At 41.9% G+C, this 27,750-nt stretch overlaps 1 protein-coding gene across 2 annotated transcripts; it reads left to right on the top strand.

Moving 5' to 3' along the window:
- The first annotated feature begins 630 nt into the window (after positions 1–630).
- LOC127793832 (DNA oxidative demethylase ALKBH2) lies at positions 631–27,501 on the top strand. Of its 2 annotated transcripts, none has more exons than XM_052324577.1 (4): positions 631–922; positions 25,791–25,907; positions 26,015–26,204; positions 26,972–27,501. In XM_052324577.1, exons 1-4 carry the CDS (start codon positions 686–688, stop codon positions 27,169–27,171), a joined length of 744 nt encoding a protein of 247 aa, XP_052180537.1. In that variant the 5' UTR covers positions 631–685; the 3' UTR covers positions 27,172–27,501. The 2 variants fall into 2 exon arrangements, with proteins under 2 accessions (XP_052180537.1, XP_052180536.1); XM_052324576.1 differs by having other exon boundaries at positions 26,969–27,501.
- Positions 27,502–27,750: the final 249 nt, after the last annotated feature.

Below are 27,750 nucleotides of genomic sequence, written 5' to 3'. Positions count from 1 at the left end.
TGTGCTTCAACATTCAATACCCTAGTCTAGTTTTATAAATATTGTTTAAAACATTAACTATTAATTTATAATTTAAAAATATCTCCAAAATTCCGGTAGTTTAAATTTTTCGTTTGGACACTCATGTTATCATAAACAAAGTTAATTAACTTTAACTAAGCTAAGTAAAACTAATTAAATAAAAATTAAGTTAAATTTAACTAACATGAAGAACAAAAAATAAAAAACAACGATCGCCAAAAATTGTAATCATTGAAACCAATGTTGGTTGATAGCTTCCATCAATTGACAACAATTACCAATCAATCGAGATTGTGGGGTTCTTTCGCTAATAAGTTTCATTCTCTAGAATCCTGAGAGAGAAAGAGAACTCATAAATTTAATTAGCGGTGTTTGATTGACTGAAATCTTCATCTATTACTCTTTTATAGTTAAATTTAACTTAATTTATATTTAATCAATTTAATCCAACTTAATTAAAGATTAATTAATATTGTTTATGAGAAAAAGTCTGAGGTGTCCCAACAAAAAATAATATCTATACAAATAACGCAAACAATAAAAAAAAATTAGGTGTAATATACCTATATTTATATATAGTTGTGAAAGATGCAACGAAAGCAACATTTTTGTGCATAGGGAAGGATACGGCCAGTCTTGCCTTCTATCAAACGCTCCGTTCACAATGAATAGTCTCCTGAAATTAACAATTAGAGAAGAACGCGAATCAAGGAACCCTAACAATGGAGGAGGAGATGAAACAAGGGGAAGAAAAATAGTGACGGATCTGGGAAATGGAAGCGAAGTGGTGTACTTTCCTCGATTTTTGTCGGCCGAGTCATGGAAATGGTTCGATTACCTCAACAGAGAGATTCCCTGGACGAGGCCCAACATTCGCGTCTTCGGCCGTTCTTGCATCCAGGTCCTCCGCCCCCCACAATCCACATTATATTCCCTTTTCTAGTTACTCCTTTGTCTCTATCTCGCTCTGTATATGTATCTTTGACATGCATGTGCATATATGCCTTGTTTCCTGTGTATCTCTCTCTGTCAGTTGCCAGAACAAGAGGAACCCGGGGTCACATTCTGGATTGCATGTTTGGTTATTTTTGTTAATTCCCAGATTATTTGCTTCCCCCAATTTCAAGTTTCAATCGGAGCTTGTGGTTGAAGATGATAGTTACACCAACTAGTTCAGATCCACTTCTTGATTTTATTTGTCGAACTAAATTTTCCTTACTTTGATTGCCGTGAAGCTGCGTAGCGAGCGTCTCCATGCATGATCTAGTTTGTTAATCACATTTCCTTGTAAAGAAATTTCACCCAGAGTGAACCGCCCAGCCTGTGGCTACTAATATGGTGCCACACTTTGCATTGTATTTTCACAAAGATTGCTTGCATAAAACTTGCCTATGTATGTCCTACTTTGGCTGTCACTAGCTCACCAAGTTGTGCAACACTTTAGTATTGAGTGGCTTCTGTTACAGGAATTTGTTCTCTTGGGATAGTAAGCCACTGTGATGCTTGTGGAGGCAATAGGCTAGCCAATGATACATATATATATGAATGTATGTATGTCAAAATATGAACATGATTTGGGGGAGTTTTGCTTGATGTGTGTGTCATATAGCATGGATTTCGTGCTGGGCTTCAAAACAAATATGTATTTCATCACCACACAAATTAGATGTTGGCGATGGGTGAAGGTTTATGGGAGTTCAGCATGTATTCAGCTTAGTGGTTCTGATTTCCCAGTATTGTAAATCCGGTCTTCGGTTTGTAGATGTTATGTAAAGTGCCTGGGTAGGACTTGTTCCAGTGCATTATGAATGGCAGGGTGTTCAGAATGCAATAGGCTTGTTTCAGCATATATTATAGGAACAAAATATGACATTTAACTCATATACTGTATGAGTTAAATATCATATGAATATTTAATGGCCCGTTTGACTGCAATTTTGTTTTCAGTTTTTTGTGTTCGTTTTCAAAATGGGATAGATGTTTAGAATTACAATTTCTTTGAAGTTGTGTGACTAGTTAATTGATATAGGTGAACATGATCCTAAATGAAATATCAGTGTAAATGAGGGTATGTAAAATGTCTAGAGGTGTCACCCATAACTTGAAGATACCCCCCACATAGCAATTTGGAAGGTTTGTACTATAGCGGATTGAAGGGAAATGTTAAAAACCACTGTTGTTAGAATCTTACGATTCATGATTCGAATTATACGATTCGACTCAATTCATATAGAAATCAAGTCGAATCTATAGGGTGAATCTAAAATCCCTTAGAATCGTACGATTCATGATTTGAATCGTATGATTCGACTCAATTTATATAGAAATCAAGTCGAATTTATAGAGTGAATCAAAAATCCCTTAGAATCAATTATGAATCGACCGTGAATCGCATGAATAGCATGATTCATCCAATTCGTGTGACTTCGTCTGCATGTGCGCTTTAATCAAATATTCGTTCGATTTGGCTATCTTTGAAAACAAAGAAGATGATGGAAATGATGAAGATGAAGATGATTGATAACTAGTGAAGATTATGGATAATGGAGTTTATTAGTAACCTTATAGTTGTAGGTTTTTTTTTTTTTTTCTAACTTGTTATTTTGAAAGTGGTTTGGTTTGGTGCAATTTGAATTTAAAGGCAACATGAATATACTTTTTCCTTTTGGTATAATTTTAAACTTAGCAAATATATTTAGAAGTTTATTTATCTATTTATATTTAAAAGAATTGATCATGGTGGGCACATTAATTATTTTCTATGGATATATGTTATTTATAGTTGAAATTGAGAATGTGTACCGAATCTTACGATTCGATTCAATTCTCGATTCACGATTTATAAAATAAGGATTTCGATTCTTGATTCGAATATCGATTTAACAACTATGTTAAAAACTTAGGTCTTGTTCTCTTTATTGTTTTCATGCCATTTTCAGTTTTTCAAAATAGTAAAAACGTGTTTATTTTCATATTTTAAAAAACAAGGAAAAATTTTGTAAAGAAAACTCAAAAAAATAAAAAGTCGTTTTGGCTTTTTTCATCACAAACATGTTCAAAATTTTCAAAACGTGAAAAATGTTACAGAGAAAAAGAACGTATTTTCAACAATCTCAAAACAGACATTCAAAACACAAAACTGAAAATGAATTCAAAACTGAAAATTGAAAACTGAAACACAAAGAGAATAACTCCTTAGAAACTGTGCCTCTGTACTTTTTGAAACAGAAGACCTATTTAGCTGTGAAAAAAAATTTAAATGGTTGAGTTTCCCTTGCATTATCGTGTAGAAGGGTCATGGGATTGGGTCTCAGAAGGTTAGGGTTTGACACTCTTTCTTTGTTCTTCTCTATTCTGTAGATATACACTCACTTACCTTTTTCTCCATTTTCCAGCAACCAGCCTTTGCCAATGCCCATCCGTGTTCCATCTAACACTTAGAAATTTGAATTGATGACTTCCTAGAGGAGTATAAACCACAGGGAATCAAGTGAGGGGCATTTTGTTAAGCTTAAGAAAAGATGAACAATCTGGTGAACAAAAAAACTCAAATTCAAGCTAAGCTTATTGCTGGTGTATATGAGCAGGCATTTGAAATCAAGTATGGATTAGGATGAAGGAGAAGAGGCATGGGGGTGTTAGCTTCTCATGACTATAAATATGAGCCAAGGGAGAGTTTGTGGAAGCATCAACAAGAGAGCGAGAGAAGCAACTCAATCAAAGTAGAGAAATAGGGTCACAAGCAAGAGAAATAAGAAGAGGAGATGATAAAAGGTGAAGATAAATCAAAGAAGGCAGCAGGAAAAAAAATAGCAGAAAGCAATGTAGAAGAAGGTGTACCTACATTGCTGACAGACCTCTTGTAAGAATCGCTTCCCCCATTCCACTTAAATCTTTAACTTTTGGCTTGGCAATCCATTCTCAGGCCACTGATGACATTGGCAAAAGACCTTTGCTAGATTATAGTGAAAGTTTGATTTATGTTTATGTAAGAACATTAATATTTTCATGTTAAATATAACAAGTACATTACAGAAGGATCGAGTGATTATTTCCGTTAAGTATTTACTTTCAAAAAATTATTCTCATGCACTATTGTCAAATTGATTTAACATGATTGTGTCCTCAATTCTACTTACTAATGTATGAAAAATATTTTGGTTTAGGAAATTACATTGAGCACATATAATTGGAAAATTGTTCTGCCAACATTGGGTAAAATACATTTTTTGTGATGGTGTGGTCTAATTTGTTATACATATGGAAATCTTTATATTTTAGATATTGCTATATATACAAAATAACCATTCACTAGGCTGGGAGTTCACCACTGCCTATCATTTTTAGGTGACCAGCAAAACCCATGGAGTTGGACTTCATACGAAGTCTATTAGGGATTGCCTTCTAGGGCAACCAAATGTTATACCTTTATGATTTGTGTATTTTTGATTGATTTTTTTTGTACTCATTGATGACCACTACTATTGTTTTATATTATAATTTTGTCATAATACAACACTAGAATTTTTCGTTGCATCGTTTGGATGAACTTTCTACTTCCTAAGTCAAGGCTTGGGGTTCACAATTAGTTATTGTTGTTGCTTGAATACAACAATTAAATTTATGTCTTAGGAAACAGTTTGGTAGAGTCCCAGCGAGGAGGTGAGGTCCGTGACGGCAAAGGGGGTTAACGGGTGCCTGATTGGAATGTGGCTCGATCCGCTATTTGGGAGAATAGGTTTCTCAGGGCAAGGGTTGATCCGCTGTTCGGGAGAGCAAAGAGAGTGCCTTGAGTCTTTGGATGGCTTGGGGAGTTTTTGGGAGCCTTGGGAGCCTTACTCCCCAATGACTCGAGTCGAGTCTTCGGCTAGCTAGTCTTTGGATGGGTTTGGATAGGCTTCGGATGGATGGGCTTCGGTTGTGTCTAAAATCAGTGTTATTAAAGGCGTGCCTAGGCACACCTTGGGTGCTTCTAGGCGGGTGCAGACCAGGCGCGCCTAGGCTCGAGCCGCCTGAACTTTTTTAACTGTTTTTTAGGGTTTTTATTTTACTATTTATTACTTTATTTAATTTTTTTACTGGTCAGGGTTTATATATATTGCTTCAACTACAAATTTGACAATGAGTAAAAGGACTACTATTTCAAATGGTCCAATTGAATTTGAACTTGATGAAGATGGAGAGGGAGATTGTAACGCCTCACTTTCAATTACACAATGAAGCAATAAGATGTTCATTATAAGCTAATAATGACCTTGGGCGTTATTGGAAATCCTTTATCAATGGAAGCACAGATCGAACCTGAGTATGCTAAATAGCTAGGATTTCCTCAAGTTTAAATAAAAGTCCGTCACATACCCATATATCAGAAAATTATAGCAGCTTCACAAATACATAAATTTTGCGGTATAGTCGTAGAACCGTATACAAACACCATACACCCTTAAGTATCTTAACTGCTATTTAAATTACAACATTGGGATTACACGGGTACACAAATAAATCCAACTCTAAATCAGCCAAGCGCCACCTCTGAATCCTTGCTCGTGCTGGAACCTGGAGTACCTGATAAGCTTAACATACTTGGAACGCCTGACACTTCTCATAAAGCTGGGACGATGAATGCTCCAGGGGTAAGAAACACCTGAGTTAGATTATTACATCTAAGTGAGTGGTAAGAAAGAAAGAAACAACGCATGCAAGAGTAATATGCAGTTTTGCCAAGAAACATGTAGAAATAAGAATAAAATCTCCCAAGATCACAGCTCACCGCAAGAGCACGAGATCCCCTGTGATACCCCAACAAATAGCTACAAATACAAATATTGAGATGCATGTGCAATAGGCAAGATTTGCTCAAAAGCAACAAACACATAAGATATAACCTCTCGGCCCCCTTACACAGGCACGAGATATCCTCCTTACTTGCCGTGTATGAACCCCTCGGCCCCCTTACACAAGCTCGAGGTAGCCCCCTTACACAGGCCCACGTGGTCAGCCCCTTTACACAGGCCCCCGTGGTAGTTCACACATGACAAGCCACCAACTAGCCACAACCACCAAATGACAAGATCTATGACAAAGCAGAAGGAATATGATCACAAGCCACCGAGTCACCATCATCCTTGCCGGCACTTGTGTGAAACATCTCAGCCTCACCTCTAGGCTAAGCCCCACCTCTTGGCACGTGATCATGGTCCAATCCCTCAGCCTCACCTCTAGGCACGGCCCCACCTCTGGGCATGGGATTGCCTCCCCGATCATCGTGATGTTCCCAACAAGCGGCCAACCATCATATATAAGTTCCCAATCCACTAATAGCAACTATCACCAAATAACATGTTGAAGACAAAGCAGAAGGAGTATGTACAAACTAAGGAATATCAAGTAGGCACGATCTCACCTGTAGGCATAGTGTACAAACCAAGGAAAATATGATATGCAATCCACAAGCTACGAGCAAGAGTAGTCATGTTTAATTCCATCGACGAACCACAACAACAAACTCTGTGATCAATCAAAATAGGAAAGAAATGCTCGAAAATAGGGAAACATGAGATGTAAGCATCAAACTATCCACAAGTGGAAACCAAGAGTGATCAATAGGAATAAGAATCACTCACAAATGAAACCAAGAATAATCAAGAGGAAGCATGCACAAAACCACTCACCTTGATCGTTTCTCCTTCGATAGCACTGTTTACGGCCCGATTTCGTGCACTAGGGGCTATTTCTGCAGAAATCATGGATTTAAGTGAACCAAAGTTTGAATATTTTTATATAGGGTTGTAGGTAATTAAAATAGGAGAACAACGGTGAAAATTTCAGGCCAATCGGAGGCCGGATGCGCTCTCACACAGCCCCGGAAGAGTGGCCACGCGCCTTCTTCTTTGTTTTGCAACCAAAAATTAAAACGGCCATATCTTGCTCATTTTTTTCCGATTCGCTCTCCGTTTGAACCTATGGACTCCTCTTTTCATACTCTACGATCCTACAAAAAGAAAAGTAGCTTACCTTCTCATTTTCCTTTCTGTTTTGGCAGTTTTCCAGCCAGGTCTCTCTTTCCTTTCTTCTTTGCTTTTTCTTGCACTTGCTTTCTTTCCTTTCTCCTTAGCTTCTCGTGGCCTTAACTCCTTCCCTTTATATAGCCTTTAAATGCCCAAATCATCAAGATTTCACTTGGCCTCCAAGTTACTTATTTTCCACCCAAGTAATCATCACATTTTGAAATTTTTGCAATCTTCTCAAGCAAGCCTCCACTTCTTCCAATCTTAGGCCACCAAATACACTTTCAAGATAAGCCTTATCATCTTTTTTCCTTGCAAGCAACTCCTAGCCAATCCTAGTTTTCCAAGTTTAGACTTTTAGGGTAAAAATCCATCATTACAACCTTTGAATATTCTTATCTTCCTATTCAAGCTTCTCATTTCTTCCAATCTTAAATCTCCAAATACTCCTTCACGTGGCTTTAGGATAAGCTCCATTATCCTCTTCTTTTGCAAGCCAATGTAAACCTTCCAAGTTTCATTACTTTTGACTTTAAGGGTGAAAGTAATTATTATCATCATAAGCTTTAGGACTTTTAGGGATAATCCTCCAATCCCATCTTTCCAACTCAAGACTTCTTGCATAAGCATTTATCATTGCAAATATTCCTATTTGTTGGAGAAGTTATCCTTTGATATTTGCATTTAGGTCCTTAAAACCATTTCCATTTACACTTAAATCCAAAACTTTCATTTAAAACACTTTATTGCATCATCCAACATTTTCATTAAATTTTGGGGTATTACAGAGATGATGTGAAAGAAGAGGATATTAGGGATGATGCTTCTAATGATGAAAGTATGGAAATGTTTGATCTTGATGATGAGGATGATTTTTAGATTATTTAAAATGCATAATTAGTTAATCTTAATTAAGATTTAAGACTTATAAATTGTTTAAGATTTAATTTAAGTTGACTTAAAAGACTTTTAAATTGCATCTTTTGATATTTTTTTATTGTCTTTTCATTGATATATGTTGAATTTTTTAATTTTCTTGATAACATATTTGTGAATATGTTATTAAGAGTTATGACCTATTTTATACCTTATTTTTTAATTAGAATATATATATATATATTTTAATTAGTGTGCGCCTAGTTCCATTAGGCGCTCACCTCGCCTTGCGCCTTAGGCCTTTAATAACACTGTCTGCAACACATGAACAACCAAAAAGCATGTAGGGAGCTCCCCCACACGGGCCTTCCGATGCCTAAGTTAGATGATGCCACGGTACAGAATGAAGTATGTATGTATGCTGTGAGTTTTCGGGTGAGTATCTTCGGATGGGAGTCTCTCGATGGGTTTGGAGTGAGACTTGGGTTTGAGTCTTCCCCCCTTTTTGGCATGTAGTCAGGGGGTATTTATAGGCACTGATGGTGGGGGCCACGTGACACGTGGCATGCTAATGTGGCCTAAGAGACTTTTTGGGCGAGGAGGCTACGGATGAGGCTGGAGGGCCTGAAGGTACCTTTAGGGATGAGATGCCCCGGAAAAGAATCCTTCGAATGAGGTATCTTCGAAGATTCTGAGTCATCGAGAGACTTGGGCTCGGAAGATTCTTTGGATAAGTCTTGGGCTTAGATGATTATACGGTTTAGCTAGCCCGGAGACTTTTTGGAGTCTTCGGAAGACTCTTATTTGGAAGACTCTTCAGGGTCATCTAGGTCTTAGGCCTTCTTGGATACTTCTAGGATTTTTGGCTTTGATTTTTCTAGGGCATCGCACAACAATAGCTCCCCACTCTTGTCTCTAGTTGCAAGGCAAAGGGAAGAGTATAATGTTTTCAGGTGCCCGATGCCTCGAAGACTGGGATGCAGGTTGACTCAGTGTGGGAGTGCGATATGCAATAAGAAACTAAGTGTTTAGAAGCGGTACCTGATCGCCAATAATTACCTGTATAAAGAGGTATGTGGGGTTTAGTTGTCTTGAAGGATACTATTGCAACCCCAGGGGTAAGAAAGGGTTTTGTCAATAAATAACAACTATATTAGTTAGCTAGTAGCTGGTAGTTGTGAAGGGGTTAGATAGTTGGCAGTGGTCTGTTAAACAGTTAGGGAGATGAATCACTAAAACACCCTAACCTCTTATGTTATGCATGTTAAGAGGGAGGCTATATATGTAACCAAAGGTGATGGAGAAAGGCATCAAAGAACAGAAGTTAACCCTCTTGTCTCTCGTCTATCTTTCTCTCTCTCTCATTCTTGCTCATTCTCTCTCGTCTCTCTTTCCCCATTCTATTCTGTTATAATGACCAAAATTCCATATTTGTACAAGCCCAATTCTTGGGGCTTGACAAGTGGTATCAAAGCTGGTGATCCCCGGCAGCTTCAAGGTGCGAGTCGAAGACAAAGGTGGAGTTTTAACGGACGACAATAGATTCAAGCAAGATTGATGGTTGGGAGGTGATGACTGTTCCTCGATTGTAAATTTGATCGTTCTCGGAAGGCGGTAACAAAGCTGGTTGACTTTAGGCTGTTAATTTTGTCGCCGATTTAGCAAAGGAGAGCCCAGTAGATTTTAGGTTGTGATTTTGTTGCAACATCACTCAAATTGCAATAGGACGAACGGACGAAAGCAAGGCAGCGATTAGGTAGGAGAGCATGACAGATGCAACATGGTTAGACCCAAGGGTTTGCGACTGGTGCGGAAGTCTGACAACAGTGAAAGAACGATTCTTGGTGCGATTGATTTCCAATGCTTCTTGGTTGTCAATTGCATTTAACACCCAAGCAAATTATGACGATCTTGGGTTGAAAATTGAGGGCGATGCAGGTCAGAAGAGACAAGCGTGAAGTGGTGAAATTGTGATCGGTGGGTAGCATCACGATGAAGGGTGAGTGTCAGTATTGATGGGTGAAAGCTACGTTGGCACGATTAGGCAAGCACACATATCCGAACGAGATCAAGAATGATCCAAGATTGCAAGTGAATTCAGGCAAGCGTGGGCGATCGTGGAATCACAGTGATTGCCATTGTGATCCCAACGAGTAAGGGAAGTGCGAAGCAAATGCAGTCAAGCACAACAATCAAAGGGGTGGTCAGGTCGATGGATGCCAGCAAGAGCGCGGCCCAAGGTGCGTCCCAAGAAGAGGTAGAATTGAAGGACACGAGCAAAGGTAGCAACCGAAGTGGTGAATTGAGGTCTGTGCAGATGGCGGAAGGTACCAAATTGAAACAATTGGATGGGTGGATGGAGGCTTTGGAGTATGGGTTGTCGCAAGCCCAGGAGGCGATGGTCCAAAGTAGGGAGGACATGGTGGAATTAAGGGAAGCCATGCGAAGGGCGTCAAAGAAACACCAAGAAGCAATTGAGAGTTGCCCAGAAATGATGGAACATCAAGGGCCGAGGATTAACAACGTGATCAACATGCTGTCCTCCCTACCCTAATTCCAGTTATCGTCAGAATTTCTGCCTAGGTAGACCTCTGATCCAATGCTAAGATTGGAGATCCCAATGTTTAAGGGGATGAAACCAAGGTGGTGGACAAGGAGATGTGAAAGATTTTTCCAGTCCTATAGGATCCCAGAAGAGCAGAAGATCAATTTGGCTACGGCTTACTTGAACAATGCAGCCAATTCTTGGTATCAATGTTGGATCCAAGATGAAGGAAATCAGGGAAGTTGGGTAGAATTTGCGGAATGGTTGTGTAAGTGATTTGGTGATAGAAGCACGACCAATGTGATTGAGTAATTTAGTAAATTGAAGCAAGAAGGGTCGATGGTGGAGTATCAAGTGAAGTTTGAAGAATTGAGATCTATTGTGTATACTGTGCAACTGGGATTGACAAAACAATATTTGGTGTCCAGTTTCATTAGCGGGCTGAGGGAGGAATTGAGATTAATGGTGAAGATGATGATGTTGACATCCGTAAGGCAAGTGGCTAAAAAGGTAAGACTGCAGGAGCTCACGTTGGAAGTGATCTACAAATAAATACACGATGGCAACAAAAATTTAGCCTTCGTTCTATCAACCTTTGGAAGGGGATCAAGTGAACGTGCATTCTAAGGATTTCCCTAACCCTATTGCAACTAAATCAAGTACTATGGGGCAGTGACGGAAGTTAGGATTATGTTATAAGTGTGGCGCCAAATTCAGCCCCGGCCATCAATGTCAAAAAGAGTTACTCAACATGGAAGGTACAAAGGATGAAAATGAAGAAAAAGAACTGGCTGGAATTGGATGAAGAATAGGGTTAGCAGATGCAAGTTTATGGGGACAAGAACTTTTTCGAGGAGGGGGGAATTGTCACGACCCCAGTGGTAAGAAGGAGATTTGTCAATAAATAACAATTGTATCAATTAGCTAGTAGCTGGTAGTTGTGAAAAGGGGTAGACAATTGGTAGTGGTTTGTTAAACAGTTAGGGAGTTGAATAATTAAAACAGCCTAACCTTTTTAGTTATACCTGTTAAAGAGGGAGGCTATATATGTAACCAAAGGTGATGGAGAAAAGCATCGAATAACATAAGTTTACCCTCTTGTCTTTTGTCTATCTCTCTCTCTCTCTCTCATCTCTCTTTCCCCATTCTATTCTATTCTAACGACCAAAATTCCATATCTGTACAAGCCCATTTCTTGGGGCTTGACAGATACTTGTTTGTTTTATGGGTACCTGCACATTTATGTGGCTAGTGGGTGGTATCACTGCCTTCACCATGACTAGGGGGATGGGCATAACTCGACCTCTGGGGTTGCCTTAGACTCGTAGATCTTACTAGGGTTTGACGGTTGTCGTCGCATACCCCATCTTTTTCGTTGCTACAGGAGCCTGTAAATATAAATGTCCAGTGCGTGCCCTCACGGAATGTGGGAGGGAGGACATCGAACCCCGTAGAGTTTCTTTGAGAAAGGTTTAACCACAGATAGGTGTAGGAGTGTCCATCGGGCGCCCTTGTGTGGTGTAAGAGTGGAGTACCACCTTATTGCCTACAAACTGATGATTGCGCATAGGATTAGGATTATAATTGTCCCAAGTGGGAGTTGCACGTTTTGTGAGTACCTACGCACCTGCGCACGCATATATACAAAGAAAACCTGGCTCCCTAGTGTGACTGTCTTGGAGATGCTGATTTGTCCCAACTTTTGGGGAGCAAAGTAGTTGTACATGAATAAGGGATAAATGCATGAATGACAACTTTAATAAATGTATTCGTTGGACGTGTTGTAAGATGAAGTGCTTTGTTAAGCGTTTAAAGCTTGAGGCTAGCGGGGGGCATTACTGCCTCGACCACAACTAGGGGGATACGTCATACCCCAGCCTCCCAGGTTGCCTTAGACTTGTAGATATTGTCGGGGTTTGACGATTGTTACTGCATGCTTTTCTTTTTTGTCGCTGCAGGAGCCTGGGAAATTGTACGTCCAGTACATGCCCTTGCTAAATGCAAGAGGGAGGACATCAAAACCTGTAGAATCTCCTTGAGAAAGGTCTAACCTTAGGTAAGTGCGGGTGTGCCAACCAAGCTCCTTAGTGTAGCGCATGAGAGTTGAGTTCTACCCTCATTGCCTGTAACTTGCGTATTATATGAAAGGAAACTGTGGAATTATACTTGACCATTCATGGCCATGTTGGCGCATGCGAGTTGTTTCTTCCTAGTGTCCCGTTCCATATATACTCTTGCGGGAGCGTATCTGACGGCCTGCGTACGTGAGTGGGACTTTGTGGCGCGATGTGTGTCCTGTGTTGCTTTCTGTAGCATTCCCTGCAGAGTAAAACAGGTAAATAGGGTAGATATATTGTTAGCAGATGCATGCACCCCTAGCAACTATATGACATAATACACTAGGAGTTTTATGTGATTTGGCTCATTTGGCTTGCGTCCACGGGAATACAGGGGGTATCTATGCATTTTAATGGGGAAGTTTACAATGTAAGTATAACGCGATACAATTTACATGGAAAAAGAAGTAAAATATCTTCTCAGGTGCATCGTGTTTTTAGTCTTGCCAAGCGTTTCTCCTTGATGCATTTGGAGGACGCAGGTATTTGGGCCCATCATTTCTTGAATTTTGTAGGGGCCTTCCTAGTTCGCCTTGAGCTTGCCTTCTTCGCGAAGAGCGTCAATGATAATAGATTTTCTAAGCACCAAATCGCCCAGTTTTAGTGGTCTATCTCGAACGCGAGCATTATAATAGCTAGCTACTCTCCGGTGATAGGCTGCCAATCGAATGCCAACTTGTTCCCTTAACTCGTCAATTAGATTTAGGTTGTTGGACAGTTGCTCTGAATTTCTTTACTCATCGAAGGCTAATACTCGTGGGGATTGAATGTCGACTTCCATAGGGATAAGGGCCTCAGTCCCATACACAAGGTTGAAAGGGGTCTCACCAGTGGACACTTGACTAGTAGTGTGGTAGGCCATAGGACAGTTGGATGCTCTTCAAACCAAGCACCTTTTGCCTTTTCTAGTTGGGTTATGAGGCTATGGAGAATGATCTTGTTGGTTGCTTCGGCTTGGCTATTCGCCTATGGATAAGTAATTGATGCTATGTGAAGGCAAATCCCCCATCTATGACAAAAGACACAGAAAGCATAAGAGTTAAATTGCGTGTCGTGGTCTGTGTTAAGGATCTTGGGGATTTCGAAGCGACAAATGATGTCCTTCCATACGATGTTCTCCACTTTCTTTTCTATGATAATGTCCAGGGGCTCTGCCTTTACCCGGTTGGTGAAATAGTCAACAGCCACAAGTAGGAATTTACGCTATCCAGAAGCAACAGGAAAGGGACCAAGTATATCCATTCCCCATTGTGCAAACGGAATGGGTTGGAAAATCTGCTGGATGTCCGCCGTAGGCGTAGAAGATAATGGTGCGTGCCTCTGGCATTTGTCACATGTTTGAATTTTTGTAGAGGCATCTTTATGTAGTGTCAACCAAAAGAACCCTGCCCTCATGATCTTGGTAGCTTGTGATCTTCCCCTAAGATGTTCGCCGCAGTCTCCTTCATGTACCTCAGTTAGTGCTTGTTGTGCCTTGTGGACCAAGGCATTTTAAGAGTGGCATGGAGAAGGCTTGCTTGTAGAGAGCACCGTTTATGATTACAAAGTTTATGATTACAAAGCGGGCTGCCCGGATTTTTAGTAGCTTGGCCTCTATAGAATTAGTTGGAAGCTCTCCAGTGAGCAGACATCGTATGATAGGCAATCTCCAGTCATTGGCTGTCTCAATAAATTGTACTATTCTCGCCTCTTCATTTTCTTCTATGCTAGGTCTTTGCAAAATTTGCATAAGGATCAAGCGCCTGGGAGTATCTTTTGTCGTTGCCAATTTAGACAAGGCATCTGCATGTTGATTAAGGGTGTAGTTAATCTGAATCAGCTGGAAATCATGGAAGGAATGGGCCGACTCTTGTAGCTTTTGTAGGTACCGAGTAAGTGTTGGATCTTTGGCCTCATAGGTATCCTAAAACTGTTGTACTACAAATTGAGAGTCACTGTGGGCTACCACCTTCTTCACCTCTAATTTCTTGGCAATAGCCAAGCCGGCGATGAGGGCTTCGTACTCTGACACATTGTTTAAGCTAAGAAAAGTGAACCGCAAAGAGTACTCTAGAATTTTGCCATCAGGAGAAATCAGTACAATACCGGCCTCACTGTCCTATACTTTTGAAGCTCCATCCACAAATAACATCCACTCGGGTAGAGACCTTGCCTCAAATTCTAGCACATGGGTACATTCAACTATGAAATCCGCCAATGCCTGACCCTTGATGGCTTTATGAGGCTCAAACTAGAGATCGTATTCACTAAGTTCGATGGCCCACTTGGTGAGTCTTTCTGAGTGTTCGGGCCATTGTAGAATTTGACGCAGAGGCTGATCGGTAAGTACCACGATGGTGTGGGCTTGGAAGTATGGTCTGAGTTTCCTTACTACTATAACCAACACAAAGGCCACTTTTTCTGCATCGGGGTAGTGAGTATCGGCCCTATGAAGTACCCGACTTACATAATACACGGGTTGATCCACCTGGTCAGTCTTCTTTAACAGCACCGCACTGACTGCTACCTGGTAAACCCTCAGATAAAGATATAGTGTCTCCCTGATCTTTGGCTTGGGAAGGAACGGTATTTCCTGGAGGTAGTCTTTGAATGCTTGGAATGCCTGTTCATAGCTGTCATCCCATTGAAAATCTTTTTCCTCTTTTAATACTTGAAAGAATGGTAGGCTCTTCTCAACAAACTTAGAGAGGACACGATTGAGGGATGCAAGATGACCAGTCAGCCGCTCAACCTCTTTCACATTGGAAGGAGACTGCTTGTCTAGTATGGCTTGGATTTTTTCTAGGTTGGCTTCGATTCTGCACTATGTGATAAGATAGCTAAGGAATTTACTTGATCGAACACCAAAGGCGCACTTGCTTGGGTTGAATTGCATGCTATATTAACGACACACTGCAAACACTTGTGCCAATTTCTCCACGTGCGACTCCTCACAGTGGCTCTTGACCACCAGATCATCAACATAGGGCTCCATGGTGGTTCCCAGCCTTGAACACTTTATTGATCATTCACTGATAAGTTGCCCTCGCATTTTTTAGCTCAAAAGGCATGACCTTGTAGCAATAAGTCCCTATCTCAGTGATGGAGGTCTTTTTAGCGTCAGGCATAAACATGATGATTCGGTGATACTCGGAGAAAGAATCTAAGAAGCTCAACATATGGTACCCTGAAGTGTTATCTACCGGTCAATCAATACACGACAGGGGATAAGAACCCTTCAGGCATGCCTTATTCAGGTCAGTAAAGTCCATGCAGACCTGCCATTTTCCACTGGGCTGTTTTACCATCAGAACATTGGTGAGCCAATCCGGGTAATGGACTTCACAAATGAATCCATCTTTCAGGAGCTTGTCAACTTCCTCCTTGAGGGTCGGTAACCTATTGGGTGCAATGTTTCTCTTCTTTTGTTTGACAGGTTTAGCTCTTGGTCTTACATTTAGTTGGTGGGAAATCACTCCAGGGTTAATCCCTAGCATGCTTGCGAGTGTCCATGCAAAAATGCCCTCATTATTTTGTAAGCACCGTACAATCTCCTGCTTCTCTTGTAGCGGCAATTGGCTCCTGACATAGACCAATTTTTCATCGTCGTCCTCGTAGAGTTTGACAGGCTTTAGAGCTTCCACTAGCTGTGGCTTCAGTGATGCTTGTTTAGAGATGGGCATGGTCTTAACTGGAGCTTGGGAAATCTCCTTGCCTGTTGCAGTCTTAGTGGATGAGACGTAATAGATCTGAGCCTTCTTCTAATCACCTTGGACTTGCCCCACGCCACCAGGGGTTGGGAATTTCATTAGAAGGTAGCTGGGATGGATAACTGACCTCATATTATTGATAAGTGACCTCCCTAAAATGACGTCGTACGTTGTGGACAATCATCTTTATCTCCATGAAATTTATCGGGCAGTTAACGTTTTGGGGGGTCCGAGCCTAGGGTTAGGCAGTTGTATAGAGCCCACCATGGGTATTGCCAATGAAGCTGTACAACGGTGAAGAAACAGGCCGGAGGTGGTCGTGAGCAATATGCATCTGCTCAAAAAAATTCCAGTAGATCAAATTGATGGAACTGCCACTGTCCACAAGTATGTGATCAATTAGGTTCTTAGCAATCACAATAGAGATAACTAGAGGATTGTCGTGAGGCATGAGTATGTTCCTCTAGTCTGCAGGAGTGAAGGTAATGGGCTCCTCATCAAATGCTACGTGTGCCACAGAATCTACGTGCGTAGGGCCTGGCGCACATATGATTTCCTTGTTGATGAAGGTTTCCCCTCTAAAAATAACATGTATGTGCTCTCGCGTAGGCTCATTGTCTATTGGCGGCATGGATGTTTCACCCCCTTGAGGCCTTCTCTGCTGCTGTGGTTGAGCTCTATACTGCTAATTTCCACCGCCTTGAGGTTGTCCCCTCCACGGGCCACAGTCCATTCTGGGAGGCTTGTCTTGTTGCGGTGGGTTGCCAAAGTGTGGGCTCCTCTGTTGGACGGGGGCCAGCCTTGGTCGATCTAGGAGGAATCGATTGAGCTTACCTTCTTTGGCTAGCCTCTCAATCTGGTCGTGAAGTTGGCAGCAACTTTTCGTAGTGTGGCCCAAGCATTGATGAAAGTGGTAGAAAGATTGCAGGTCTTTGCCTAGTGGTATGTCAGAAGATGGGGGAAGTTGATAAGACTAGTGTGTGCTACAGATGAGAGGATGGCTTCCTGGGGAGTAGAGAGAGGGGTGTAAGCCTAGAATCTGGTCGGGAGTGGCGTGCATGTCTGTAGTTGAGGTCGATGATAGTCATCAGGCCTGGGTGCTTTTATATCGTGTTGCTTGGACCCCTCACCAGGGGGTTGATTCCTCTTTTTTGCCCCTTCATCAGGCTGTTCTGGCAGGGGATCACAAATGCACAAAATATCCAACTGCACCACATAGCTGTTGGCGCAAGCAAATAGATCGGCTAATGTGGTTGGCTGGTTAAGAGGTAGGGACTCCCTTAGTGGCAAAGGGGTGGTCTCCTGCAGAAAGGCCGATATTGCTACCCCAACTGGTAGATCTTGGACCTCCAACATTGCATTCGCGAAATGATAGCGTCTCCTTGGGACCTTGTTGAATGCTAAGAAAGAAGGTAGGATCCTTCTTCCTTGAGGGATTAGTTGCGAAAGATGCAAAAAACTCTGCTCGCAGCTGCTTGTAGGAAGTGATGTAGCCAGAAAGCAGCTCACTGAACCAAGCATGAGCATATTCTGTCGAGGATTAAGGGAAGACCAAACACATGGTGGCATCACTCCACTTATGCAAGTATGCTAGGGATTCAAATTGCTGTGTGTGGAGGATCGGATCTTCTCTCCCACTATATTCATGCAACTGTGGGGGTTTAAACTTGGGAGGAAGAGCATGGGTAAGTACATCCTTAGAGAAAGGGACCTTCCGTGGCTGCTTGTCGTTGGACACCATCCCTGTTATCTTTTTCTCAAAGACTTCTTCAATCAGCTTCTTAATTTCTAAACTCCAATAAGCTAGAAGGGCCTCGGGGTTAAGAGTCCCGCGTAAGCCTGTGCACATCCCTGGCGGAAGTAGTGCTTCCCAATGTTTCTTCCTGCACGATGGTTTTGCTTGCGTTCCTACGCCTTTCTGCGCACAACTCCTCTACTGCAAGAATATGCTACCGTGGTCTAAGTGGGGCTATTGGTGGCTGAGACAAGTGTTGTTGTGGAGGCATTGAAGTTTGCTTGGGGGAGGTGCTAATGCTGATTTCACTTGAGGCAGGAGGCATTGGGGCATGAGGCTCCCCAGGAGTAGGCAAGAGTGCGCGCAACAATTAAGACAGGTGCTTCAGAGTCTTGGACTTCTCTTCATCGCTCTTTCTCAAGTCTTTGTACCTTTGTTCTAGCTTGTGAAATTCTTCGAGAGATACAGTAGAGGACTTCTTGGCCCTAGAGGTTCCTGGCACATCAGCCTAGGCTTGATCACCTTTAGTGCTACTCTGTTGGGCTAGCTCAGGGATTTGTCCAGTGGGGCACCCTCGTTGCTCAGAGGGCTGCTGGAGGCGCACAAAGGCTGGGTGTGTAGGGGAGGTAGGTGCAGGCGATGTTTGTTCAATGGACTAGTCTTGCTTTAGTTGGCATCGTTTATTGGCGATCTGGCTCCCCTATCTCCCCTGTCTCCTTTGTGATGCTATTGGGTCTGTGGCTAGGGAAATAGCTAACGGATGTTCCCCAGTAGCAATCTCCTATTGTCTGGGGAGACTAAAATGTGTAGTTTCAAGCTGAGATCCCCTTGTTCGTGTAGACCTTATGCCCTTCGCCATGGAGTATGACTTTTTGCTCATTTCCCACAGATGATGCCAAATTATTGTTACTTGAATACAATAATTAAATTTATATGTCTTAGAAAACAGTTTGATAAAGTTCCAGCGAGGAGGCAAGGTTCGTGACAGCGAGGGGGGTTAACAGGTGCCTAATTGGAACGTGGCTTGATCCGTTGCTCGAGAGAGCAAGTTCCTCAGGGTGAGGCTCGATCTGCTGTTCGGGACAACAAAGAGAGTGCCTTGAGTCTTCGGCTGGCTGGTCTTTGGATGGGTTTGGATAGTCTTTGGATGGATGGGCTCCGGATGGGTCTGCAACATATGACCAGTTAGAAGGCATGCGGTGAGCTCCCCCATGCAGGTCCTCCGATGCCCAAGTTAGATGATGCTTTGCAACACACATGCTGGTGTCACAAAACGAAAGGAAGGTTGAAATTTGGGCCAATTTTGTTGCAGAGTGTGAAGTAGGCATAGCTGTTTTCTTTCCAATATTAATTATAGCTTTTATAATTTTCAATTGGTAGTTTGTTAGGCAGTTATGCTAGGTGTAAAGATAGGACAAAATAGTCTGTTAGAGGGATGATCTGTTGTGGTTGCACCTATGGGTTTATTATATATAAACCATGTCAGCATTATGTAACGACATCAATCAATTTATCCAAAATTAGATTCCTATTCTCTCTCTACTTTCTCTCTTTCTTACACTCTCTTTACTCTCTTCTCCTTTCTTTCTACGGTTCCCTAGCGATTCCTTTAATTCACATTGAATTAGGAGGACTGAATTTGTCACGACACAATTGTGACATTTGGTATTAGAGCGTCAATTCCGGCAAGGAATATTATCGGCGTAAGAAATGGCCGAAGGGACTCGCATGAAGAATATGGAGTCGCAGCTCTAGCAACTCAGTTTGGTTGTGGGGGAATTTCAAGATCGGGTGTATTGACTGGAAGTTAGCAACCAAAAAAACCATGATGCGATCATGACAGTTGATCGCAAGATGGAAGGAGGACTTAACCAAATGAGAGTGACATCGACCATATGAGGGAGGAGATGAGTAACCCAACTTCAATAATTTATGTTGATGTTCACTCGACAGAACCAAGTAAGGTTGTCTCCCGACTTTCCTCATAGAGATAAGAATGACCCCATTTTACAAAATGAAAGAGTGAACCCAGAAAATAGAGCCCATGATATTGTCGTCGAGCAGGGTGAGGACACTGAGACGTTGATAGGAGGGGGTTGTGAGGACCGGGTTATTCTTCCACCACCGCAGGGGTTTCCCATGCCCTAGATGGAAATACCCATGTTTGAAGGGACTAACCCAAGATGGTGGGTTAGGAAGTGTGAGCGATTGTTTGAGTGGTACAATGTGCCAATGGAAAGACGAGTAGCCTTGGCGGTTGCCTATTTTGATGACGAGGTGGATGTATGGTTTCAAGGGTGGACACGAGTAAGAGAGAATTATACTTGGAGGGAGTTCTCGGAAAGGTTATGTGATAGGTTTGGAGAGAGGAGGTTATCGGATACCATCAAGGAGTTCAACAAGCTAAAACAGGTGGGTGACGTGGGGTTATATTTAAGGAGGTTTGAAGAACTGAGATCATTGATGAGTAGGCATGATCCTCATCTAATGGAGGCATATTTTGTTTCTAGTTTCCTCAGTGGCCTAAGCGAAGAGTTGAGGCCCATGGTGAAGATGATTAAGCCAAGAACGGTTGAGTAAGCAACTGAGAGTGCCAAGTTACAAGAGATGGTGGTGGAGGCACTGTTGAAGAAGTAGAAGGCACAACAATAGAAGGTTGTACACATGGGGAGTTGGCAACAAGGAGGGAACAACAAGGGGGTCAACAAGGAGATGGTTAGAGGTAATGCTGGGGAAGAAGAAGAAGGAGAGGAAGGGGAAGGAAATGATGAAGAGGGGGTAGAGGACAATAGAGAGATATCCCTCCATGCACTCAAGGGAATCACCAATGACAAGATAATTAAGGTGGAAGGAAAAGTGAAGGAAGGCAGTTTGTCAATCCGAATTGATAGTGGAAGCACACATAGCTTCCTCGATGATAGTACTACCAAGAAACTAAAGTGTCAACTCACAGGTACCTTGCCTTTGAGTGTGACTGTTGCTAATGGGAATCGAGTAGTGAGTAACTTAGCTTGCCTAGGGTTTGTGTGGGAAATGCAAGAAGAGAAATTCGAGGTAGACCTCAGGTTGCTACAACTAGGAGGTGTGATATTGTTTTAGGGGTGTACTGGATGAAAGGGGTGAGCCCCATATACTTTGATTTCAACCGGATGGAAGTGTCATTTGAAAAAGAGGGAAGAAGAATGACTCTTACTAGTGGGAAGGAGGTTGCTACCTGCAAGATTATTATAGGTAAGAGGCTACAAAGGGTCCTCAAGAGCAAGTGGAGTCAACTCACACAGCTGTTTTCCATTGTGGAGGTGGAAGAAAGTCCTAAGGGAGAAGAATTGGGGGAGCTACAATTGACTGTCAGCCACCAACAAAAAGGTACTGGCCAAGTATGCACATTACCTCTTATTGATGAATTATTGGAAGAATTTAAGGACTTCTTTGTGGAACAAAATACCCTTCCTCCTAATTAGACTTTGGACCATGCCATTAACCTAAAACCGAATGTTGAGCCAGTCAATATCAGATCCTACCACTATACCCCTATCCAAAAGACTGAAATTGAAAGAATGGTGAAAGAAATGATGAGCCAAACCTTCATTAGACCGAGCTAGAGTCCTTTTGCCTCTCCAGTTCTGTTAGTTAAGAAAAAGGATGGCTCTTGGCATTTTTGTGTAGACTATTGCCAACTTAACACCCTAACCATCAAAGATAAGTTTCCCATAACCCTTATTGAAGACCTCATGGATGAACTACACCAAGCTAGATTCTTTTCCAAACTTGATTTGCGCTCGGGCTACCACCAAATCAGGATGAAGCCCCCCGAGGATATTCACAAAACTACCTTCTGAACTCACCATGGCCATTTTGAGTTCTGGGTTATGCCCTTTGGGCTCACTAATGCCCCGACCACCTTCCAATCTCAAATTTTAGCCTTCCTTTCGTTTTGTAATTAGGTATTTGAACCCTACCTAAGGAAATTCATACTTGTGTTTTTTGATGACATCCTTGTCTATAGTCCAACTTTGGACCAACACCTTAACCACCTAAGAACCACCCTTGAGGTCCTTAGAAACAACCAATTGTTCATCAAAAAGTCTAAGTGTGCATTTGGCCAGGACCAAGTGGAATGTGTGGGTCACTTAATTTGGGAGAAAGGGATTAGTACCGACCCAAGGAAGGTGGAGGCTATGCTTAGTTGGCCAAAGCCCACTACCATAAGGGCCCTTAGGGGTTTCCTAGGACTCACGGGGTACTATCGCAAGTTTTTTAAAGGATATGGAGTTATTAACAAACCCCTTACAAACTTATTGAAGAAAGAGAACTTCCAATGGGGGCAGAAAACAGAAGATGCCTTTAAAAAATTAAAGGTGGCAATGAGCAGGGTTCCCACATTAGGGCTGCCGGACTTCAACAAGCCTTTTGTTCTTGAAACGGATGCGTGTGGAGTAGGAATTGGGGCCGTTTTGATGCAAGATGGCAGACCATTGGCTTTTTTAAGCCAATTCCTCAGTCCAAGACATTTAGGCTTGAGTATATAGGAAAAGGAGTTTTTGGCTGTTCTTATGGCTTTAGAGAAGTGGCGACATTACTTGGACGCGGGGAGATTTGTGATCAAAATTGATCATGAGTCTTTGAAGTTTTTGTTACAACAAAAGCTCCAAACTCAATTGCAAAAGAAGGAAATGGCCAAGTTAATGGGGTTAGATTACTCCATACAATATAAGAAGGGCAAAGAAAACTTGGCAGCGGATGTATTGTCGAGATGTCAAGGAGGTAGTGCAGCCACAATGACTATAGTGATCCCTGAGTGGTGCAAAGAAGTGGTGGACAGCTATAAGGGAGATGAACACATAAGAGGAATGTTGGAGAAATTGGCTCTGGGAAATGAGGAGGCAGAAGGTTACACTATGGTGGATGGGCTGTTGAGGTATAAAGGAAGAATTGTGGTGGGCCACAATGAGGAACTCGAGGAAAATCTTACAATCCCTACATGATTCCCCTTTGGGGGGAGTGCGGCATCCAAAACACTTATTTGAGGGTGAGACAATTATTTCATTGACCGCAGCTCAAAAGGGCAGTGAAAGATTTTGTAATGGGGTGTGATACGTGTAAGAGGTGCAAGGAGGAAAACGTGTGGCATATCCAGGGCTGCGGCCAATGAAATAATTGCCTCACCCTCAGATAAGTGTTTTGGATGCCCAAAGGTTTGCCAAAATCTAAAGGGAAGGATTGTGTAATGGTGGTGGTAGACCAACTTACTAAATATGCACATTTTGTAGGGTTGACTCACCCTTACACAGCCCCAGAAGTAGTAAGGGCATTCATGGATCGAGTGGTAGTTATACATGGGGTTGCTAAGTCCATTATATCTAACCGAGATAAGGTGTTCACAAGTCATTTCTGAAGGGAGTTGATGGAGAACATGGGCACGAAACTCAACCTTTCAACAGCCTATCATCCCCAATTCGATGGACAAACTGAAAGGGTAAACCAAAGCCTAGAAACTTACCTTCGATGCATGTGTTTGCTGGAGCCTAAGAGTTGGCATAGATGGCTGGCTTTAGCACAGTGGTGGTACAATTCCAGCCACCATGCTTCTATAAGGAGGACACCATTTGAAGCAGTGTCTGGGTATAAACCCCTTACCCTATTAGCCACTGGTGGGCATGCCTTTGCCCCAGTTGTGGAGGAGTATTTGCAGCAGAGAAGAGGGGTATTGCAGCAACTTAAGCAAGAGTTGGCATTGGCCCAGAACTGGATGAAACAATACGCCGATAGAAGGAGAAGTGACCGTGAGTTTGAAATTGGGGAAAGTGTCTACCTAAGACTCAAGCATTCACATCTAAAGTCCATCTCTCAAGGGCCAGTTTCCAAACTCAACCCTAAGTACTTCGGGCCGTTTCCCATCACCGCCAGAATTGGCAAAGTGGCTTACCAATTGCAGCTGCTGGATGGATCCAAAATCCATCCGGTCTTCCATGTGTCCTTATTAAAGTGAACCATAGGCAAGGAGCGGGTTAAACTTGAGCTACTCGTGCTACCTAAGGAGAAAGAAGGAGCAAAAGAGCCAGAGGCTATATTGGAAAGAAGGGTGGTCTATCACCAAAGAGCTCCTCCCATCCAAGTGCTGGTTACATGGCAAGGAGAGCCTTCGGTAGAAGACACTTGGGAGTACCTTCCTCAACAACTTCAACAGTTTCAAGGGCAACCAACCTCTTGAACATTTTTGAGGACAATAAATTGCTGAAGGAAGGGGTATTGTCACAAAACGAAAGGAAGGCTGAAATTTGAGCCAATTTTGCTGCGGAGTTTGAAGTAGACGTAGCTGTTTTCTTTCCAATATTAATTATAGCTTTTATAATTTCCAGTTGGTAGTTTGTTAGGCAGTTATGCTAGGTGTAAAGGGGGTTAGAATATGACAAAATAGTCTGTTAGAGGAGGGATGATCTGCTGTGGTTGCACCTATGGGTTTACTATATAAACTATGTCAGCATTCTGTAATGACATCAATCAATTTACCCAAAATCAGATTCATATTCTCTCTTTACTTTCTCTCTTCCTTCCATACACTCTCTCTCCACTCTCTTCTCCTTTCTTTCTACGGTTCTCTAGCAATTCCTCTAATTCACACTGAATTAGGAGGACTGAATCTGTCAAGGCACAACTGTGACAATGAGGAGCTCCTCCACGCGGGCCCTTCGATGTCTAAATCAGATGATGCTTTGCAAGACACGAACAGTCAGAAAGCACACAGGGAGCTTCCCCATGCAGGCCCTCCAATGTCTAAGTCAGATGATGCCATGTTACAAAATGAAGTATGTATGTATGTATGCTGTGAGTTCTCAGGTGAGTATCTTCGAATGGGAGTATCCCGATGGATTTGGAGTGAGACTTGGGTATGAGTCTTCGGGTCCTAGATCTGGGTCCTCTCCCTTTTTGACACGTAGTCAGGTATTTATAGACACTGATGGTGGGGGCCACATGACACAAGGCACGCTGATATGGCCCGGGAGACTCTTTGGGTGAGGAGGCTGCAGATGAGGCCGGAGGGCTTAAAGGTACCTTCGAGGATGAGATGCCTCGGAAGAGAATCCTTTTGATGAGGTCTCTCCGAAGATTCTGAGTCATCAAGAGACTTGGGTTTGTAAGACTCTTCGGATAAGTCATGGGCTTAGCTGGCCCGGAGACTTCGAAGAGTTTCGGAAGACTCTCCCTTGGATTTTTGGATTTTATTTTTCTAAGGCACCCCACAACAGTTATACTCAGGGAAGTGGGTTTCACCATCAATTACACTTTCTTCTGGCTACCACCCCTGTCATCCCTATTATTAGCTGCACTGGTGACCACAATACAGTGCAGTCATCTCCCTTTTTGTTTACTCTGTGTGTAATAGGGCTTGCTCCTGTTTCCTTTCTGGTTTATCATGAAAAATGGTTGTACTGGATTTGCAATATGTTTTCCTTTGGCTGTTGGTTACTTCATTTTGTTTGGACAAATGTCTATAAAATATGTAACTCTTTATCTTCTTTAGAGTTATCAAAATGCCCCAATAAAATATTTTTTTAAATAACTTTGAGAAACACTCTGTACATCTCTCTTGACTGCCCCCTTCATTTACCTGCACCTTCTGATTTTTGTCTTTTATGTTAATAAAGAAGACGAAAATCAAATTCTTATGCAAATACTTAACCTGAACATTGCCAATATGCCTCCTTTGTGCTTTATTATCATTCACGTGAAAAGATTTATGCTTATCTCCATGGGCATGATAGTGAATGCTGGTTTTCCATTTTTATCTCTTGTCCACAGCCTAGAGACACTTGTTACATTGCAAGCACAGGATTGCCAGAATTAAGTTACAGTGGCTATCAACCCCATGCGTACTCTTGGGATGATTTTCCTCCACTAAAGGACATCTTGGATGCAGTAAGAACACTATTTTTAAATTTCCTTATCGTCTTTTTCAGAATATGTCCAGCACAGGTTTCTGTGTTTATTCGGAACAACCTTATATCTTTACTTTTTTTATGTAGGTTCATACTGCCTTACCTGGGAGTTGTTTTAATAGCTTAATATTAAATAGGTATAAAGGTGGCAATGATTATGTTAGTTGGCACGCTGATGATGAGAAGGTCTATGGTTCGACTCCAGAAATTGCCTCTGTTACATTTGGTTGTGAGCGTGAGTTCCTGTTGAAGAAGAAACCAAGAAAAACGTCCAAAGGTATAACCGGGCATCTTATCTCTCTATTGTAACCGGACCTGTGTCGTCATATTAACAGGTTTTTTCATCCCCTGGTTTGACACAGATGCTTGTTACTTTCAAGTGCTTTATTTTTTTTGGCTCAAAGGCAGCTATTTGTATAATACGTAGTTCCTGACTTCCAAAAATCTTCTTGGTGATTCATTTACCTGGAATTGGAATGGCATCAGAATCATTCACCTAGGGATTTTATTCCTTTTCTTTTCTACCAGGTTGGCCCCTTTTAAGTTGGTTTCTCTTTATGTCTCAACATAATTTGGTGTATGAGGAAAAAAATGTGTCTGGGGGGGGGGGGGGGGGGGGGGGGAGAGAATGTGTTGTGGATCAGTGCCTTGGATCGGCGACACATTTATCCAACGGAAAATGTTATTGGTATTCCATGAGTTACATTATGGGCTACATAATATAGTTAAAATGTCTAAAATATCCCTCACTTAAGGTGATGAAATGAGGTGGTGAAGCGACGTAAAGTAGTGAGATACATGACTAAAATATCTCTCACCTAAGGTGGTGAGGTGACACGAGGTGAGGCGTAATGAGGCACGAGGGGTATTTTTGTCATTTATGATGCATTGTATAGCCCATGAAGTACCTATAGCATGGCCCTTTATCCAACCATCCCCACATTTCTCAAGATTTAAGTTATGTTTCCTTGTGCTTTTTACAACTTAAAACACGTGACACTTGGAATTACCTTTCTTTGATATTTGTTATGTAATTGGCAGCAGATAAAAGAGTTGATGCTGAACCTCCTAGCAAGCGATCGAAGAAGAATAGCAATGCCGACCAACACTCATTTACATTAAAGCATGGCTCATTGTTGCTTATGAGAGGTTATACCCAAAGGGATTGGCTCCATTCGGTGCCTAAACGAGCAAAAGCGGAGGCCACACGGATTAACCTCACTTTCAGGCGCATAGTATTATGATCTACCCTTCATGAATGATCCGTAAACAATTCTTGTATTTTCCCTAGGAATGAAGACTCGCTGGCGTGTCTTTTCGCTTGTTTGTATTACGCCAAGTTTGATTGGTGGACATTGCTAGTCTTCATGACCGGCAAGTGCAGTGCTGCAGTAGCAGCATCTACTTCTGTACAGTTCACTTGGCACCCACCTTGCCTACCTGAATGTTGTGAGGTGTCTTTCTTTTGTTGTTTTTGGTGACTTGTTGGCTTATTCTGGACGCTGATTTCTAATGTGGACATGAGTATTTAATCATTAATATTGAGTGTTATATAGCGTGTCAATAGTACGTAACATTTTCTTGTATAATTTTAGCCATTCTTCTTGGAAGACATACCAAGAAGGGGTAGTTCGATGGTTTTATGTTTTTTTTTTTTTCCTTTTTACCCTATAAATTGCACCTCAAGTAGTGCTATATTCGCTAAGCACGAGAGCGGCGGAACTAACTATTCATGTTGTTGTGTAATAGGAAAAAAATTAAAATAATTAATTTAAAGATAAAATCGGGCCAATCCACAAAATCGGGTTGGCCCAGAAATTGGA

The sequence above is a fragment of the Diospyros lotus genome, chromosome 2 (assembly GCF_014633365.1).
Source record: "Diospyros lotus cultivar Yz01 chromosome 2, ASM1463336v1, whole genome shotgun sequence".
Taxonomy (NCBI): Eukaryota; Viridiplantae; Streptophyta; class Magnoliopsida; order Ericales; family Ebenaceae; genus Diospyros; species Diospyros lotus.
Note: the sequence above shows the minus strand (reverse complement) of the source record. Positions and strands in the feature narration are given on the sequence as shown.

Coding starts and splice junctions, on each gene's coding strand:
- LOC127793832 (XM_052324576.1), top strand. CDS start 686: ATGAATAGTCTCCTGAAATTAACAATTAGAGAAGAACGCGAATCAAGG. Junction 923..25,790: donor TCGGCCGTTCTTGCATCCAG/GTCCTCCGCCCC, acceptor TCTTGTCCACAG/CCTAGAGACACTTGTTACAT. Junction 26,205..26,968: donor ACCAAGAAAAACGTCCAAAG/GTATAACCGGGC, acceptor TGTAATTGGCAG/CAGATAAAAGAGTTGATGCT.